Source organism: Xiphophorus couchianus, chromosome 17 (genome assembly GCF_001444195.1).
Source record: "Xiphophorus couchianus chromosome 17, X_couchianus-1.0, whole genome shotgun sequence".
Taxonomy (NCBI): domain Eukaryota; kingdom Metazoa; phylum Chordata; class Actinopteri; order Cyprinodontiformes; family Poeciliidae; genus Xiphophorus; species Xiphophorus couchianus.
In genome coordinates this window covers 10,326,470-10,343,032 of record NC_040244.1, presented here as the reverse complement: position 1 = coordinate 10,343,032, position 16,563 = coordinate 10,326,470, and the positions used below count along the sequence as shown (strand labels likewise).

The 16,563-nt window shown below is 41.2% G+C and overlaps 1 protein-coding gene across 8 annotated transcripts in view; it reads right to left on the bottom strand.

Moving 5' to 3' along the window:
• Positions 1 to 302: 302 nt before the first annotated feature.
• The window catches only part of foxp2 (forkhead box P2), a 117,799-nt gene continuing 101,538 nt past the window's right edge, over positions 303 to 16,563 (bottom strand). For 6 of the 8 annotated variants that reach the window (XM_028043827.1, XM_028043834.1, XM_028043830.1 and 3 more), the window contains 7 exons: positions 15,772 to 15,982; positions 14,391 to 14,494; positions 14,172 to 14,273; positions 11,860 to 11,981; positions 11,090 to 11,159; positions 9,978 to 10,282; positions 4,606 to 4,750 (listed from right to left, as the gene is read on the bottom strand). In XM_028043827.1, coding sequence (XP_027899628.1) covers positions 4,606 to 4,750; positions 9,978 to 10,282; positions 11,090 to 11,159; positions 11,860 to 11,981; positions 14,172 to 14,273; positions 14,391 to 14,494; positions 15,772 to 15,982 — 1,059 coding nt within the window. Of the gene's footprint in view, positions 4,751 to 9,977; positions 10,283 to 11,089; positions 11,160 to 11,859; positions 11,982 to 14,171; positions 14,274 to 14,390; positions 14,495 to 15,771; positions 15,983 to 16,563 lie in introns of all 8 variants that reach the window. The other 2 variants (XM_028043829.1, XM_028043833.1) reach the window with 2 other exon arrangements.

Below are 16,563 nucleotides of genomic sequence, written 5' to 3'. Positions count from 1 at the left end.
GGCTTGAATCACACACAGGCTAAACCCATTACAGGTCCAGAGGGGTGAGCAAAGCACTACCATGTCCCGCTCCTCTAAACAAGGCTCCAGCTGCCAGAAAAGAAGAAGAAGAAAAAAAAAGTGCAACACATACATCAAATTTTTATTATTATTATTTTTTATCTCTCTGAAGTAGCAGCCCCTGAAACCTTAAATGTGTAATGCCACGCTAGATTTTCATGGCTGTGCCTTTGCGGAATAAAAGATAAATGTGCAACAGTGAAGAGGGAAATGATTTACTCTCTGATGCTGGAGGTAGTCAGTTGCTTTTTCAAATTCCAAGTTTTGGTCCTTTATTTTATTCAGCAGTGAAATGCCATGAATACAGAAAATAATGTCTGTTACAATTCTCAACCATGACCTTCTAATGTCAGGGAACCTTTAACATATGGACACAGTACACAGGAATGAGAAGTATAAAAAAAAGGGTTGTTGAATCTCGATTAAAGTAAAAGAGAATAAGAACAAAAAAATCACCAATTACATAAACATATGTTTGCTACAGTCCCAATTTACTGTATACATAGGGGGGGATCATATTCTCAATTATTAGAGAAGGATAGCAGTAGAAAGGATACATGACTCAACTGCCAGACATAATGCTTCATAAAGTATGCACAGAGGTACAAGCAATAAATACACACATTAGGTTAAAGCCTTACAGCTACGCAAAGCAGATGCAGAAAAAGCAGGTTTGCTATTCTTAGCGAGCAATGAGAGAGAAACAGTAAAAATTCAGGTAAGTCAGAAAAGAAACACAGAACTCTCTTTTTTTTCCCCTCTTAGAAAAAAGTCTGGTAAATTTCATGGGTCCACCGACATTTTTTTTTCTTTTTTCCTTTTTACATAAGTATGCACAGTTATCAAAATACAGACAAAAATCAACCCAGAAAATCCAGACAATCCTAAAATCTAGTGGAGGAGCAGATCGCAGTTCTGGAGGTCTTTCTGGTATTATGTGCAAGCAACTATTTTAGACATTTTTTTTTTAATTTTGCTTAATTTGTACAAAACCCATGCAAATCTACAGGTAATATGCATTCTGTGGCTGACAGGTTTTATCCCTCTGAGGTAATGCACTCCTATGCATTGCAACACGTAGGCCATCGTCCCGATGAGTTTTGTTGTATTTCTTTTTGTTTCCAGTCCACCAAATGATTTTTAGACATGCATTTTTAAAAACACAATATTCCCCTTACAGGTAATCTATACATTATCATTCTACAAATGTTTGCAGACAACCTATCACAATGCGACTCCTCCGTATATCCTGACGCAGGGAATGTAAACGTTGGTTTTGAGCCACATCCTATGAAAGACAAGCAGTGGGGAAAGTGGGACAGCTCTCGAAACTCGTGCAATCTGTTGGGGTTGTTCTGAAGTTGTTGTGCAGAGGTAGAAGCTTTTGGAAAGCCATTTTTGGGGGATGTGGGGGTGATAAGTGGGAGAACCTTTTTTTTGTTTTTTTCCTTTAAAATGAAAGACGAAGCGCCCTTTTTATTTGGTGTGAATAAGATTATTAAGAATGTCATTTCTATCCCTCCCTCAGGAGTCGGCATTGTGACTCCTGGCCTCTCGACGCGGCACCGGCTCTCGGGGGCGTGAGGATGTGCCTACAAGCAGTGCTTTTGTACAGTGTGTGTTTTCAGCTCTGGCCCTGGCAACTCAAAAGCAACGGACGCACAGTGCGGTTCAGATTTTGGTTCAGAACGAAGCTTAACGCGTCACTCGTTTAAAAAGCCATTATGTATGTGAAAGACGGTAAAGCTGACCACCTGGTCTCTGTATGTCTTCATGCCAGACTCGAACAGGGCATGAGTGTGAGTTTTACGGCTTATCCCATTCAAGAGGAGGCAGAATTTTGTGTAACTTTGGTTTACTGAAAACAGAAATGACCATTAAAGCAACAACACTTTGGGAGTCACTTTTCCCCTTTACCATTTCGTACCAACACATTGTCATTCCTAACTCTCCTGTCTCCCCTTTTCAATACATAGTTACGGCATGTCTGAACCGGACGTGGACCGCCATTTTGATAGGCAAGCTCAGCACTAGGCCATCACAATCACTATGGCTTCCAGACGATCAAATAGAAACTAAACTGCTATTTGGATAAAAATAAAACAATGAATTCCAAGCCAAACTCGAGCTTAACTTCTCCGTTTGGGGTCTTTTACATGTCCTGACTGTTAGGATGTAGTAAAAAGTGGACTTTGTTGAACTGCCTTTATAATTGGAACATCCTTTATCCCAAAATTGAAATAACCATTGCAAGATGTGTAAAAAAAAAAAAACCCTCCCCGTCATGTCTAAAGCAACTCTGCCTACCAACATTGTGGCAACAAAGTTCATGGATGGATGAGTTTATTTTCAGTTATTGTTCAGTAAATTCCATAAAGTGTGAACATAAAATGGTTAAAAAGTGTCAACTCTCACTTGTAATTTGATTCAATTGCATTCTTTTCCCATTGTTTGTGGTTGTGTCAGCATTTTGAAAGTTGACCCATAAAATGCAACCTCCTGCTGGTAGACACTGGAGTCAAATAACCTCACTTCCTTACAGCAGACTATGAGTAAATTAAATAAAATAACGTTTGGTTATCAAAGTGGATACAAATCGGTGTATGGTCGATACAAAATTTCCACCAGCGATGGAACCATTTTGGTCCTGAAAAAGTCGTGGTGCGAAACGATCGAAACTGCAAAAGTACGAAATGGTGAAGGGGTGAAATGACCAGCACTCAATGCAGGCTTAGAGGAGGAAAACAACAGGAAGTACTTCTTCTTCTATAAGTACAAAGTGTATCATAAAAAGCTGACCACCTTTCCAGATTACACTTGTGTGTATAAACCTGTAAAGTTTCAAATCCGTAACCCACATAATGAGAGCTGGATGAAGTTAAAGCAAATCTCACCTAGAAAAGGTTACCTTAGATTTTCCCCTTCCACAATGGCTATCACTGTTTGCTTTCCGATGCTAACCAAGCCACATTATTTCATATTAACTTGAAATTATGACTTATTTGGCTTCACTAGATAGTTTTCATGTTTGGTTAGTAGTGTTTTCAGTTTTTGTTTTTTTTTTTCTTTCGTTTTGACGCAGCTCAGAACAAAAACCGCCACGGAAGTAAAGGCGTGAACGCATTCGGACGGTTCCACCTAAAACAAAATGGTATCCAACAGGTTTGTATACAAAAAAAAACAACAATGAGTTTCAATGTGTAATGCATAACAAAAAAAAAAAAAAAATTAACATAACCTTCACAACATCAAGATGTTTTTGCACTTCTATTGAATACACAAATGTTTTATTTTGGTCATGGTCCACTTTTATGGTTATTTCACAGACTGGCAGAAGGTAACCGGAGTAGACATGTTTTTTTTATGAGTTCCCAAATTACACATAAAGAATCAACACTCGTTTCTGCTCTGACCATCTTTGTATAGGGCTAAATGAAACAATCCCAGAGGTTTTACCAAGGTAGTTTGTGGACAGAAAAAAAAGCTTCTCTTTGAACTAGTTTAAAGTCACAGAAGGTGAGACCAAAAAGAGGAGTTTGGTGGCTTCTGCCTGTAAGCTATTGGCCATTGCTAGAGTTTGGCTTTGGTTTTTAGCTGTTGCCTGTCACTGTTTGCAGGTAGACAAAGCTTTAGAACGCCGAGGTAAGAAGAGCAAGAGGAAAGTTGCGCAGAAATGCATTCGTTTTTGTAAATGCCTTTTTTTTTTTTTTTTTACACAAACTGTTATTATTTCTCCAACTTCGTTTTAGACTTTTAATCACAAACACATAACAGACTGGAAGCCAACTTTTTTTCCCTTGTTTTTTTTTTCTTTCTTTGTTTTTTTTTCTCAGAACAGTTGCGAAAACAGTCTTGGTACTGCAGTTGTGATTCGAGGGATGGCATTTACAGTTGGTGGTGTCTATAAGTCAGATCTGGAAATTAACAATGGTAAAAATAAAAAATAAGAAAAATAAAAAAAAAAAGCTAAAAATAATATGCTGATTTTAATAATAGTAGCAACATACAGGCAGTGACACAATTTTCCAAGACTACTCCTGTGCAAATGATAACAGAGCAACAATTTGAATTGAACCAGCAATTGTCTCTAGACATCAACAACTACTGTGGGTTGGGTTATTCACAAACATAAAACGTCTTCCTTTTTTGGCAGTATAGGAGGCCGCGAGCTTTCAACAGAACATGATTTGCTTATTTGTCTCATGTTTTCTCCCCCATCCATGAGTCCATCATCCTTTCACTGTATGTGGCCACGCCACCCCCCACATATAACAGGTCTCAGAGAGTTTCTTTTTCTTCTTGTTCTTCTTTTTACAACAGACATCTCATGTCTGTCATGTTTGGGGAATCCAAAAGGTCTGCAACAAAGAGTTCCTCTGGACTGGTCTCTATCCGGATACATGCTCAATAAATAGTCCCAGTGGTGAGAAAGAGAGTCAGCTGTGGGTTCTTGGACGGTGGAGTGGTTTTCTAGCCTTGGAGGTCTGTGTAAGAGAAACAGTGCGGTAGAATGGTGGGACACATTGACCAAAAATCGTATCCTAGTCACTCCAGGTCTTCCGATAGGTTCCCTTCCTCCAGCTCCCGGTCATCATCAAGTTCCGGACTGTGATTGGCCGTCGTCACGAGTGACATCGGACAGTCGTCGTCATCCATGAGGAGCGGCTCCTCTTTCACATGAACAGGTGGCCTGTGAGGAAAAGGACATAGGCACCTAGATGTCAGATTTTTCAAATGTTCTTAGACAAGCAATAGTCTTTACTCAGAAGCTAAAGGAAAACCATTCCGGTGATCCATGAACTGGTAAATATCATTCCCTTTCGCTGCATTGGCTGGTTTCCAGTATTAAAGTCTACCAAGGTTTTAGGGAGCAGGTCATTCTGTCATTTTGCGCATCTGTAGTTTTGGTTATTTCATTTTCAACTTTTTCTTAGCAACCAAATGCCATTTCTCATCTGATAACTAATGAATTAAACTAACTAATCAAACTCTCCTGTATGGAAATCTGATTTTGTGACTCAAATGGCTATGTAAGGTCAATGTCCAACTAGAGCAAATGGGATCATTTGCTCTAGTTGGATAAATGATCCCATTTGTCCAACGGGAACAAAGGGGAGTATTGACAAAACAATACGCAACAATATTGCGTATTGTTGTATACACAATATTCCTCAGATGAAAAATATATTAATATAGTAAATTTTACATGCTTTATGACAATTAATTATGGGCAATAATAATTACAAAACCATAGCTACCAAGGTAAATAAACCGTTAGGTACATGGATTTTGTGGAACAGAAAGTAGGAAGGGAGGAAATTGCAACTAGTATTTTGTGAGTAAAAATTGGAGTCGGTTCAGCTCCGGTTCGGAGGCCTTTTGATGATACAGACGAGAAAGTGAAGGAGTGGTGGAGTTTTTCCTGTCTATATGGAGCATAGAGTAACACGCCACTTCCCCTTATCTGTTGTTGTGTATTCCATGTTTGCAAGAAAGAGAAATTTAGCTATTTTGCTCAAGTTGACAAGATGGCCGTAGGCTAGCTACCTATCCAGATTGCCCAACTCACAGGACATCAACTTGTTGTATACAAATGGAATACTAAAAAGGGGGAAATATTCACTAGAAACACTTTGAAGATACAACTAAATTCAGTTAGCTCTATAACTATAACACTTATTAATGTTCTAATCATAGAAGCAGACAGCTTGTCTGCTTTTGCTTCAACAAAGACATTTGTCTAAAACCTTGCGTGTATAAAAACAACAAAATTGAAGATATTTACCTAATATCATCTCATAGGAAGGATCTCTTTCCAACCCATCCCCTGTTTTACAATTTGACATTTTCTTGTAACAAAAAACAAAACAAGTGTGACACGCATTATCTGGTGAAAGTAAAAACCATGTTGTTTGCAAGACGCTAATTCGACATGATGCCTCACGTCTACTGTAAGTAAGCACATGAAAATTGCATGAAAAACACGGCCCCTGTAAGGCCGATAAGCTGTGATGTTCCAGACATGTTTGGCATTTAAAAGTTTACTGATGACACCAGGTTGAAATACATGAAAAAAAAAGGGGTGGGGGGGAAAACAGGCCACATGATAAATAATGGAGAATTTCTCATCCCTGAGCCCCCTGGAGCAAAGGCAGAGGAGAGGCTTTTTTATCTAGTTAATAGAAAGCGCAGCCACTCGTTAATATGCAGAGGCTGTGGCGTGTCGCTCCTCAAGAGGAAAAACCAGCAGCTTGCTTCTGCCATTAATCAACTTCAGCCCCGGCAGTTCGCTCGGACACCATGATACATGTTTTTAACTCTAAATGGATGAATATCTTTAGCCACTGTCAATAAGCGCTGGGCAGGAAGCAGCACAGGACGCCTTTTTTCCTTCAGAACAGGAGTTTTTCCCACAGGAGTGGGTGGAAAAAGAAAGAAAAAAAACTGCTGGGCAGCTAACAAGAATAATAATGCTGTCACACACAAACAAGGCATAACATGATCCGGGGCCCTAGTCGGGGAGAAGGGTTTGTGCAACAATGATAAATCTGACAAAACCTAATTATTTCTGACACATCGGATGCATCAGAAAATCCCCGTAGACTCGGAAAGAGGAGAGGTAGACTTATCAGGCGGCGGCAACGTTAGGATGCGTCTCTCCTGGGCTGCCTTCATCAGCGGGGGGAGAGACAGGGCGCCGGGGCCTTTTGAATTTGAAAAGAATTTTTAAAAGGTACAGATCACTTTAATATTCAGAGCCAAATACTGTAAATTAATATTCTGATGTGGTCGGGATGAGGAGATCTTAGCAGGATTCGAGCCGAGCGATGAATATTTCTGTTTCTGTCCTGCAGATTTACAGGAACGGAGGTCGGGGCATTGGAGGGGGCGGGGGGTGGTCGCAGACGAGAAAAATATCAAAACGTAACACGGAAGGGGAAATTCAGCGAACCCTTTTTCTATTTTCACACACATTTAAATTGAAATATTTTGACGTCAGATAACACAACGAGAACACACCCCTCGTTCTCGCTTCGCGAGAAGATCCTGATTCTAGTCATATCAAAAATATGAATGATTCTTCACTATTAAAATAATCCTCATTAGGATGTTTGGATGCTTGACAAGAAAAAAAAAAAGAAGAAAGAAATTACGAGCTGCCGTATTCGCTTTCGGCTTTCCAACGCTTTATTAAAATATGTGGATGAGCCATTTAGTGCCTAATGGCTGGATGCCATTATCGAGTCACTCAAGGAGTAAACGCCGGCCTGAAATGCAGCGTAATAAATACGCCGAGATGCCTGCTCTCATATCAATCGGAGATTAGCACTGGAAACCAGGCGGAGGTAAAGCCAGGGATGCAAATAAGGTCATTAGTCCAGAAGGTTGATGGTAGGAAAAGGAAAGGGGCAGAAATAAAAGAAAGACGTTCATCACACGAACACGAAACAATTAAAAACATGAGACAAAATGGGATAACTGGGCCTCGACATATTGTGTTGAGCATGAGAGAAGTTGGAAGCTCTAATTGTAAGTTCAGGCCTTTATGGTTATAACAGCTACCACTTCTTTTAAGCAGAACCCCTTAGGGTGAACATGAGTTTATTACACATGCATACTTACACATACACACAGCCAGCATGGCCCAGGGCAAGCTGGTCTGTGGTTAAGCAGACATCATTAACCTTTAGACATTTAGGGGAAGAGGAGGTTTGTCTAACTGCTGAATGGACTCAGTTGTGCTGACGACTCTCCTCCCAAAACAGGTCTTCGAGGTGATGTACTATTTAGTTTAGTGCTGCGAGCCGCTCTATTATTTAAGCGCGTACAGCGAAAAGTAGCGCTGGAGAACACATTTCTTCCATTTCGAAGGTTGTTGTGGACTGCGTGAAAAAAGGGCTGGCTGGGAGGGCTGGGGCTAGATGCCTCTCGTCCCCCATAACAACTCGTGTCAGTGTCGAGACGACGAGGCCGCGGAAAGCAGAGGGGGGAAGGAGAACGGGGAAAAAGTCTGCGCTGTCCTGTTACTGAAAATTAAATGACCTCAGGGAGTGCAAACACTGGGAGTCTGTCAGGAGCATGGCAAATTTGCCTCACTTAGCACCCCCTTTCAGGAGAGGTAAACACGTCTAAATATATTAAGGTATGGACGCTTCCTTTCTCATAAATACATTTACTCACATGGCAGTGGGAAGCATCCTTTATCCATTACACAAATGGTTAGCTAATGTTGCAATGGAGGCTTTGATAGGCAGCACATAAGAAGCGTTAAAAGGACATCTTTGGTGTGTTTGTTTCAAACTGTAGCCTGTGTGTGTGTGGCTTGGATGTTTCTGAAAGTCAAGCACAAACACTCTCTCCCAGCTACATAAAGAGGAGATGGAGATTAAAGTAATTAGTGCTATGCTTGCTAAATATTAATATGAACAGTCCTCCATTAAAAAAAAAGCAGCTAAAATGTACAGAGTGGTTTGATCACAAGGTTCTATATATAGACTCGAACTGTACGACCACAAAGGCAATAAAATCCCACTAAAAGAGAGAGGAAAGTCTGCTCACAATGCAATCCAGCATAGAAATTGAGCTCTGCCCCGAGGTCGGTGCCAACTAAACAGACACTGATTCAGGGGGTTAAATGTCAGACAATTAGAGCAACATAGAGCAGGAGGTGGGCGCATGGAAGTGGGAAAGGCAGCTTCAGCTTGCATTATCAAACAAGAACACTTACAGATCTGTAAGGTGGAAATTGGCATGCTTTTATTGCTGTAAAAAATTCCAAAGCATTTAAACGCAACATTTATTTATTTAAATATTTTTTACGTATTTAGCACTGTGGGCGAGAGGAGATTTATCTTGGTAGTTACAGTGCAATTTATTCTACACATATCTTTATAAAGTCATACTTTTAATGTTACACGGTTGAAAAGCAGTTTCTTGCAGAAGTAAGTTTCCCCATCGAACCGTTTCTAATTCTGCCATATTAGCCAAGAAAGGTACATGCTTTATTGCTTTCAATGTCAAATGTAAGAAATTTTCTTTTTAAGGATTTTTTGGCTCTAGTGGTCTTTATCTGACCACTAGAGTGCATTAACAGGATAGTGAGTTATGATAGATAGGGAAGACATTCGACAAAGGTCAATAGGTCAGGACTCGAACCCGTGAGCCGTACATGAGCCACCGGAGCGCCCCTCTTTGGTTAATACTTTGTAGAACCTCTGCTCAGTCTCAAGGGTTTGCAAGCTCTTATTTTTTTATTTCAGGATTGTCTTGTATTTGACTTCATTCGACTTTGTTTCTGACCAGATCTCCCGTCCTTGCTCAGGAAAATATCCCCACAGCATAATCCTGCCATCACCATGCCTTATACGGGGGGATGGACTGTTCCGAGTGGACAGACATGCAGTGTCAGCTTTCTGCCACAGATGTCATTTTGGATGTAGTCCACAAAGTCCAATCTTAGTCTCATTTTATCAGGGCATAGAACTGCAAAAGGGAATTCTTAATGCCTTTTTTTCCCTTTTTGTTTTCACTCAGTCAAAAGTTCAAATTTGTGGAAAAGATCAATAATAGTTGTCAACAGACAATCTCTGAACTCCTTTTGTTATCATGGACCAAGTGGCTGCTAGGTCACTTCCTAGTAGGTTTTGCAGCCATGTTTCTTTTCCATTTTTAGATTGTGAATTGATTATTTTTTTTGTCTATTGCTGAAGGTTTTCTAGTCTCCTCAATGCATGCTGCACTCTTCAAGCTTTGATTTGAAACCAATCATGCTTTGCGTTCTGTCAATCTAAACAGGAAACTTCATTAAATACTTTGTGGTTCTTAAGTAAATGTGAAAAAGCACATGGATATCCCTGTGGAGAATTCTTAAGACTGCAAAACTAAACAGTTGTGGCAATTTCTTTTCCTCTACTCACATGTGTACTGAAGGGGAATATCCAGGACTGCTGTGTCCGTTGGTGTCCAGGTGGTCGAGTGAGCCATTGAGCTCCTCGTGGGCAGACTGCAACATGGTCGGGGGGCTGCAGCTCAGCGTTCCTGGCGGGCTGATCCCCAACAAACCCGGCGGACTCCCTCCCAACAGTCCGGGCGGGCTGCCGCCAGTCGGTCCGGACGGGTCACCACCAAGCAGGCCATGGCAGCTGCCGCCCATTGGCCCCGCGGCGCTGCTCATGAGGCCGGGGGTCCCCAGTAACGGCAGGGAGGTCTCCGCCAGAGCAGCCTGCAGAGACGGAGAAAAAAAAGGAACGAGAATGAGAGAGAGAGAGAAGAGGGCACGGCCTGGTGAGGGTAAAGGTAAAGAATGAGGGACGTGTGACTATTAAGAAGCAAGAAATATGAGAAGCATATGAGGCATAATTACATGAAATGTTGGGTGAATAAATGGCTTGCAAAGACAGAAGGTATTTAGTGGCTGAGAAGCAGTGTGAAGAGTGAAAAAAGAGACAGCTGAGGGAATAAAATGATTTACCATGGCAATTACTAAAATACAATATCCTTCTCTTATTATGTTGCAAGAAATCTTTCCCATGTGTGGAAAGCTTGCAGATTACCTCCCAGTAACTGCCATTCAAATGCCTTTGTGTGGAGTGGTTATGTATTAATAAAATAATAATAATAAAGGCTCCCAAAAACTTTACCTCAAAATAATAAAAACTCCTGACACTTTAGCCTGCTACGCATTAAAGTTATATACAGTGATTAAATTTTTAAAGTTTTTGCCATGAGCACCTCGCTGGCGTACACTATGAAGCCAAATCATTTATGACAGCTTAGATAAATATTAATGCACATGCCCCTGCATTTGCACATGCCACAATCAATCTAAGGTGGCTGCAACAAACTGGGAGAAAGGGGAGGAGAGCGGGGAGAGGGAGGGAAGACATTCTGCTCGGTTTGACCACAGGGTGGCCTTCTGGGTCTAAAGGTGGAAGGAAGAAGGGAGGAGTGGAGGAAGCGTGTGAGAAAGGAGAGAAAAGAATAATGCTCCCACTTTATGCTAAATGCAGGAACTGATGTGGAGTTCTACCTGTAAGCTGGCGTTTAGCGCCGTTCCATAGCCAAGACTGGAGGGAAGGTTCTTCACGAGAGATGGACTTCTGAGGAAAAAAAACAACAACAAAACAAAAAACAAATTCATATGTAAATGTTGATAATGCAATGCTTGACCTCGTCTTTGTAACATAGTTTGCAGTGCCTTTCAGAGAGATTCACTTGCCCTGGTAATTTTAGGGAAATGGCACACTGTAATATAATTGTCAAACTTTGCAAACTATTTAAATTAATCCACATTTTCTTTGGAGTTTCACACATTTATATCACAAACTCTAGTTTTGAAAATATCCATAAACTGCCACACTACGACATAATTGGGGTTTTGTCATTTGGTCGGAACCTTTGTAAGGTTTTAAATTTCTTTCTTAAAATAAGAATCTGAAAGGTGTGGCGTCCAATTGTAATAAAACCCATTTACTCAGAAACCCTGAAATAAAATCCAATGCCGACGGAGAAATGTTTAGACGAGTAATGCCCAATATTGTGTAATTTACAATTATATGGCATGCACTGAACAACATTATGGAAGAGCCATAAGAAGTCTGATTTGGACACAACAACTGTGGAATAATGTGGTTAGTTCAGACAAAAACTCAACTTGTTTTATTCCTTTCGTTTCACAATTATGTTTTGGGCCACCCCATAAAATCACTCATATTACCTTAAAGTCTGTGGCAATGTGTGAAAACCTTCAAGAAATATTAGCACCTTTGCATGGGAGAAGGTAAGTGGCGCTGCCCTTACCCTGTGATCTTCTGCGACCTGCGTTTCTGGTACTCCACCTCGTCCACCGTCCACACCGCCCCCTTCACGTTTTCGACGCGCACAAAGCACTTGTGAAGACTCAGGTTGTGGCGAACGGCGTTCTGCAGAGAGAGAAAAAGACGAGCGCAGGTCAGGCAGGATGAGGTAAAACAAATCATATTCATTCATTTTCCATCATGAAGAAAAGGGAAAAAAAGAAAAGGGCCTGGAAATTGATTTTTTTCTCTTTTTTTACATTTTGAAGAAATTCTTAACATTCACGCACCATTGATTTAATTAGTAAAAATTGAGTGAGAGTGAATGCTCTTACAAGTCCTGCACACAGTACATATCAATCAGAGTAAGTAGGCTAAAAGGAGGTAATCAGCATAGCGAATGGCTTATGGTGGTGACAGAAGTGGTAATGCCGGCCTTGATAATGGTGATGTCAGTAACCCTTCCTGCTCCAGAAAAGCAGAGCTCTTAATGGACACATCGCTTTAAAGATGACAGTACTGAAAGAAAAAAGAAACTGTCTCCCAGAAGGCCTGGTATCATTGTGTGAGACGAGGCCAATATGTGTGTTGGCGAGAGGGTTAGACATCTAAGATGTCCAAATATTCTTCTTTCCGTTTCACGTTTTGAATTTGCCGTCTTAAAAATTAAAAACAGCAGAATTTGTGCATGAATTAAAACCCGAGGAGGAAAAAAAAAACTCTAGAAAGAAAATTATATGACCACATAAGCATGATTAAAGCATGCATCAAGCCCTACAAATAATAACCCCGGCTTTAATATCCCTGTCTCTTATATTTATCATCTCCCCTTAGCTTGGTGTGTACAGCTCTTTCTGCAAAAGAAAGGAATTCAAAAAAAACCTCATAAGCAGATCTTGCATCTGACCTGAAAATCCCATGATTTGATTGATCTTAATGCCCATGGCTCTGAATATGATAATTTTAATATTAATGAGCAAATGAGCAGTTTTATTATGCATGCTATATAGTTAGAACTAATAAGCTTCTGGGTGAGAGAAAAGAGAGAGAAAGGGAAAGTGGGATAGGGTGGGGGGCAGATCCCTCTTTTGAGATGAGACGAAGCTGTGATATTAAACTACCTTTCATTTCTTTTTGCTCTCAATACTTACAAAAAAAACCCACATTCACTCTGTTAATCAAATGAGAAGCCCATCGCTGATCACCCTGCTAATGCTTACAAAGGGAGTCGTGGGGCTGCAGATGTAAATAGATCACCTGGAGACGTTTTTAAAGTCACTGGAACAATGGGACTCGTTTTGGGAGGGAAACGGCCGGTGAAACCGGTTTTAAACCAGCAGAGGCTCTGATGTTTTCCACGGCAAAAGACATACCCTGTCAAAACAGTCTTACACAGCAAAACGTGGTGCGCTACTGTACCTAACACACTGGAAAAGGGCGCTGATCTCTACGCGTGCCCCCCTCGGATTGGCGATCACACACCCGTGTGCTCATTTGCATCCCAAATCCAAATTAATTCACTTTGCTAAATCTAGTGCCGCAACACATCTTGCATGCTGATGAGCGGCTGTTGGGAGTTTTTCCCTCCAGTCCTCTCTGTGCAGCCACAAAGGCTAAAAGAAAGGAAGGGGGAAAAACAAAACAAAAAACAGATGACACGGAAAGGGAACGTTGAAGATTTTGGCTGGGATTCCTTTATCAGCATGCAGACACACTCCTGGCTGAAAACGCGTTCCGCGGGACGGACATTTTTCACCATCTTTGTGCAGCCAGACAGGACCATAAAGTTGTAGCGACAGACATACAAATGGGGTCCTTTTGTGCAAGTAAATAAAGAGTGCTTGCCTCCATGACAGGCCTATTCTCACTTTCTGCCCCCCTCCCATCCTCCCTGCTTCAGTTAACTCCTTTTCTAGGAGTCAGTTTATGCATTTGTGCGCCAGAGAGCTGGTTAACGGGCAAACCAGCCACCCTTCCTCACAATTAACCAGTGATACGCGAGAGAAGGTGGTTTCAGGACCAGGAGGAGGGGTGTATCTCTTAACAAAAGATGCTGATGATGGAGTGGCTGCTGTATAATTAGGGCGTCAAAGCCCTCTCCTCTCTACACCGGGCCTCCGCTATTAATTGCACCAAATTAGAAAACGATACGTGGGGGGCGGGGGGAATGATTCTTCCAGCTGTCATTTCTAAACAGAAAAGGCGCTGTGGTGGAAAAATAAATAAGAAGAAAAAAGAATGGAGAAGTGTTGAGGAGTAATTCAAGCCATTTTCACGTTTTGCACTCGTAGGGAGCAAAGTGCAGAGCAGGATTACCTTCCAGGTTGCAGCGTTGCGCCGGAAGTACGCGAACGTGCGCGTGAACCAGCTGTAGATTTCGTTAAGCGTTAGCTGCATGTCGGCAGAGTCCATGATAGCCTAAAATGACACCAAACAACGATCACGCCGGGCTCGGTTGAGAGTGACAAAGCCAAGAGAAGGTGGAGCAATTGATTCAAATCTAATCAGGCGAAAGTTAATTTATTTCCCACTCACCTGTCTTATGAGGGTTGCGTAAGTGAATGGCGGCCTAACATCTGCATTCTTATAAAACTCGTAGTTTGGGGCAATCTCTGGAAAAATAAATACTGTGTCACCACCTGAAATAATTGGCAAATTTGATACCTTTAGGTGCTGAATTTGCTCAAGGTTTCATCAAATTAATACTGGGGAGGGGGTGAGGATGGGTGTGGGGGTGAGGCAGGGGGAATGATGTTGGACAAAGAGGGTGGGGCGGGTTGAAAGGGAGGGCACATCAAATCAGCACTTTCCATGTCTAACAAAATGCATTTTTAATTAATCTCTCTCGTGAGAGACATTAAACGCTTACACATCCATATATGAGATCCGTGTAGTTAGTTAGGGTGAAGTTGAATAATTTATGCTTCTTCACACTAAACGCGTAAATATAAACATCAAAGACGGGTCGTTTAAAATGCAAAAGCTTAATACATGGGATGTCCTAATGTAATAAATATTGTATTTTTCCACCATTATTTGAACTTAATTAACATTCATGCAATATTTATGCACAGAGGAAGTTCTTGTCTGTTTACATTTACAGTGATTAAATATAGGCTTGCTTTTATAAACCTAACAGACTTCTCAAACACGCCTTTGTGATTGTGTACATCTGAGATGTGAGATGTGTTTCAAACTATTAATTGCACTTAGCGTTGAGGCATGGCTGTAATTGTCTGTTTCAGCAGTGATTAAATTTTAAATTAAAACTCCGTTAAAATGAAACAAAAGTCAATTTTATTCAGTTATTAAGTTAAATAACTGCGAGGCCTTGCAAGAATACTTCTACCGTAGAACTTTTGCACATTTTTGTCATGTTACAACCAACCATCACCTTGATCAGCTTCCCCATTGATACTAAAGAGAAGCATCCCTGTAGCATAAAGCTGCTACTGCCATGTTTTAAGTGTATTTTATAAAATTGACCAAACCAAAGTAGTAAATAATTGTGAAGTAGAAGGTTTTTATTGAGGGGTACCAGTGTAAAGAGGGTAGATTACAAATAAATGTAATTCACTGCTTTTGTGATATTTTTGACAGTACAGAGAAAAATGGCTCTGCAAAATAATAACTCAGAAGTGGTGACTAGAAATGAGAGAAAGAAACTTTTACTGGTAAAAAAATAAAATAAAATAAAGTGCAAACCATTAATTTTCCTGCCACTTTATAATCACACATAACTTTATGTTAGTCTATCACACAAAATCCCAATGACATACAGTATATCAAAAGTTTTGGATGTAACATGACAAAAAGTGGGAAACTTCATGGTTTAGAATGCGCAAAAACACATCCTAGCTGCCAGTTTGATCTGAGTGAAGTGGTGCTGTGTGCAGTGCTGAGTAGTTGGTCCTACCCGACGACAAAGGCATGGAGTATTTGTCCGAGTGGCGCCTGCGCATGGCTCCCATGCTGGGGACGTTGGCTCCTCCCAGTACTGACGGCACCTGTGGCATGGCCGCCATGGGTGTGATGGGGGCTGTGGGCGTTGTGGGGGTCTGAGGTAAGTTTGGGGGCGACGTCGAGGGCAGGTTCTTCGACATGGTGACGCTCGACACCAAGTTGAGCTGCGGCGGGGAGAAAACGAAATGCGAGTCATGACTCATGATGTGGGAAAGAGACACACACACACACACACGTAAATGTGGGTGAAAGGGGGAGGCGGAAGGCATCGTTTTGTGGTTTCCCTGACAGATTTGAGCGTCTGCGCCGCTCCTCTCTAACACAGCTGTGTTTCCACTAACAAGGCTTGTGGAGAGGAGCCAGCCCATCTCCACTAATTACAACCACCAAATTGTGTCATAAGAATTCTAATTAGAGCACGCTGTTCAAGATTATCCAACGATCAGCCTCCATGTTATCCCAGCCCCATCTCTCTTTATCTCTCTATTTATCACACTCTGCCTCTCTCACTCCCTCCTCGGCTATCTCACCACACTACAAACACTCATCGTTCTTAAACAGTGAAGAAACGAGCCCCTAAACACAGGTTATCTCTCCCTTGTGAAATGATGGATACAAGCTTCTTGATAGTGACAGATATCTTTTGGAAATCTAAACGATTTTGGCATATAAATACCTGTTAAAATACACTGTTAACTAAGTATTCAATAGCGCCTTTGACAAGGTATTCAGGTGTTTTTATTTT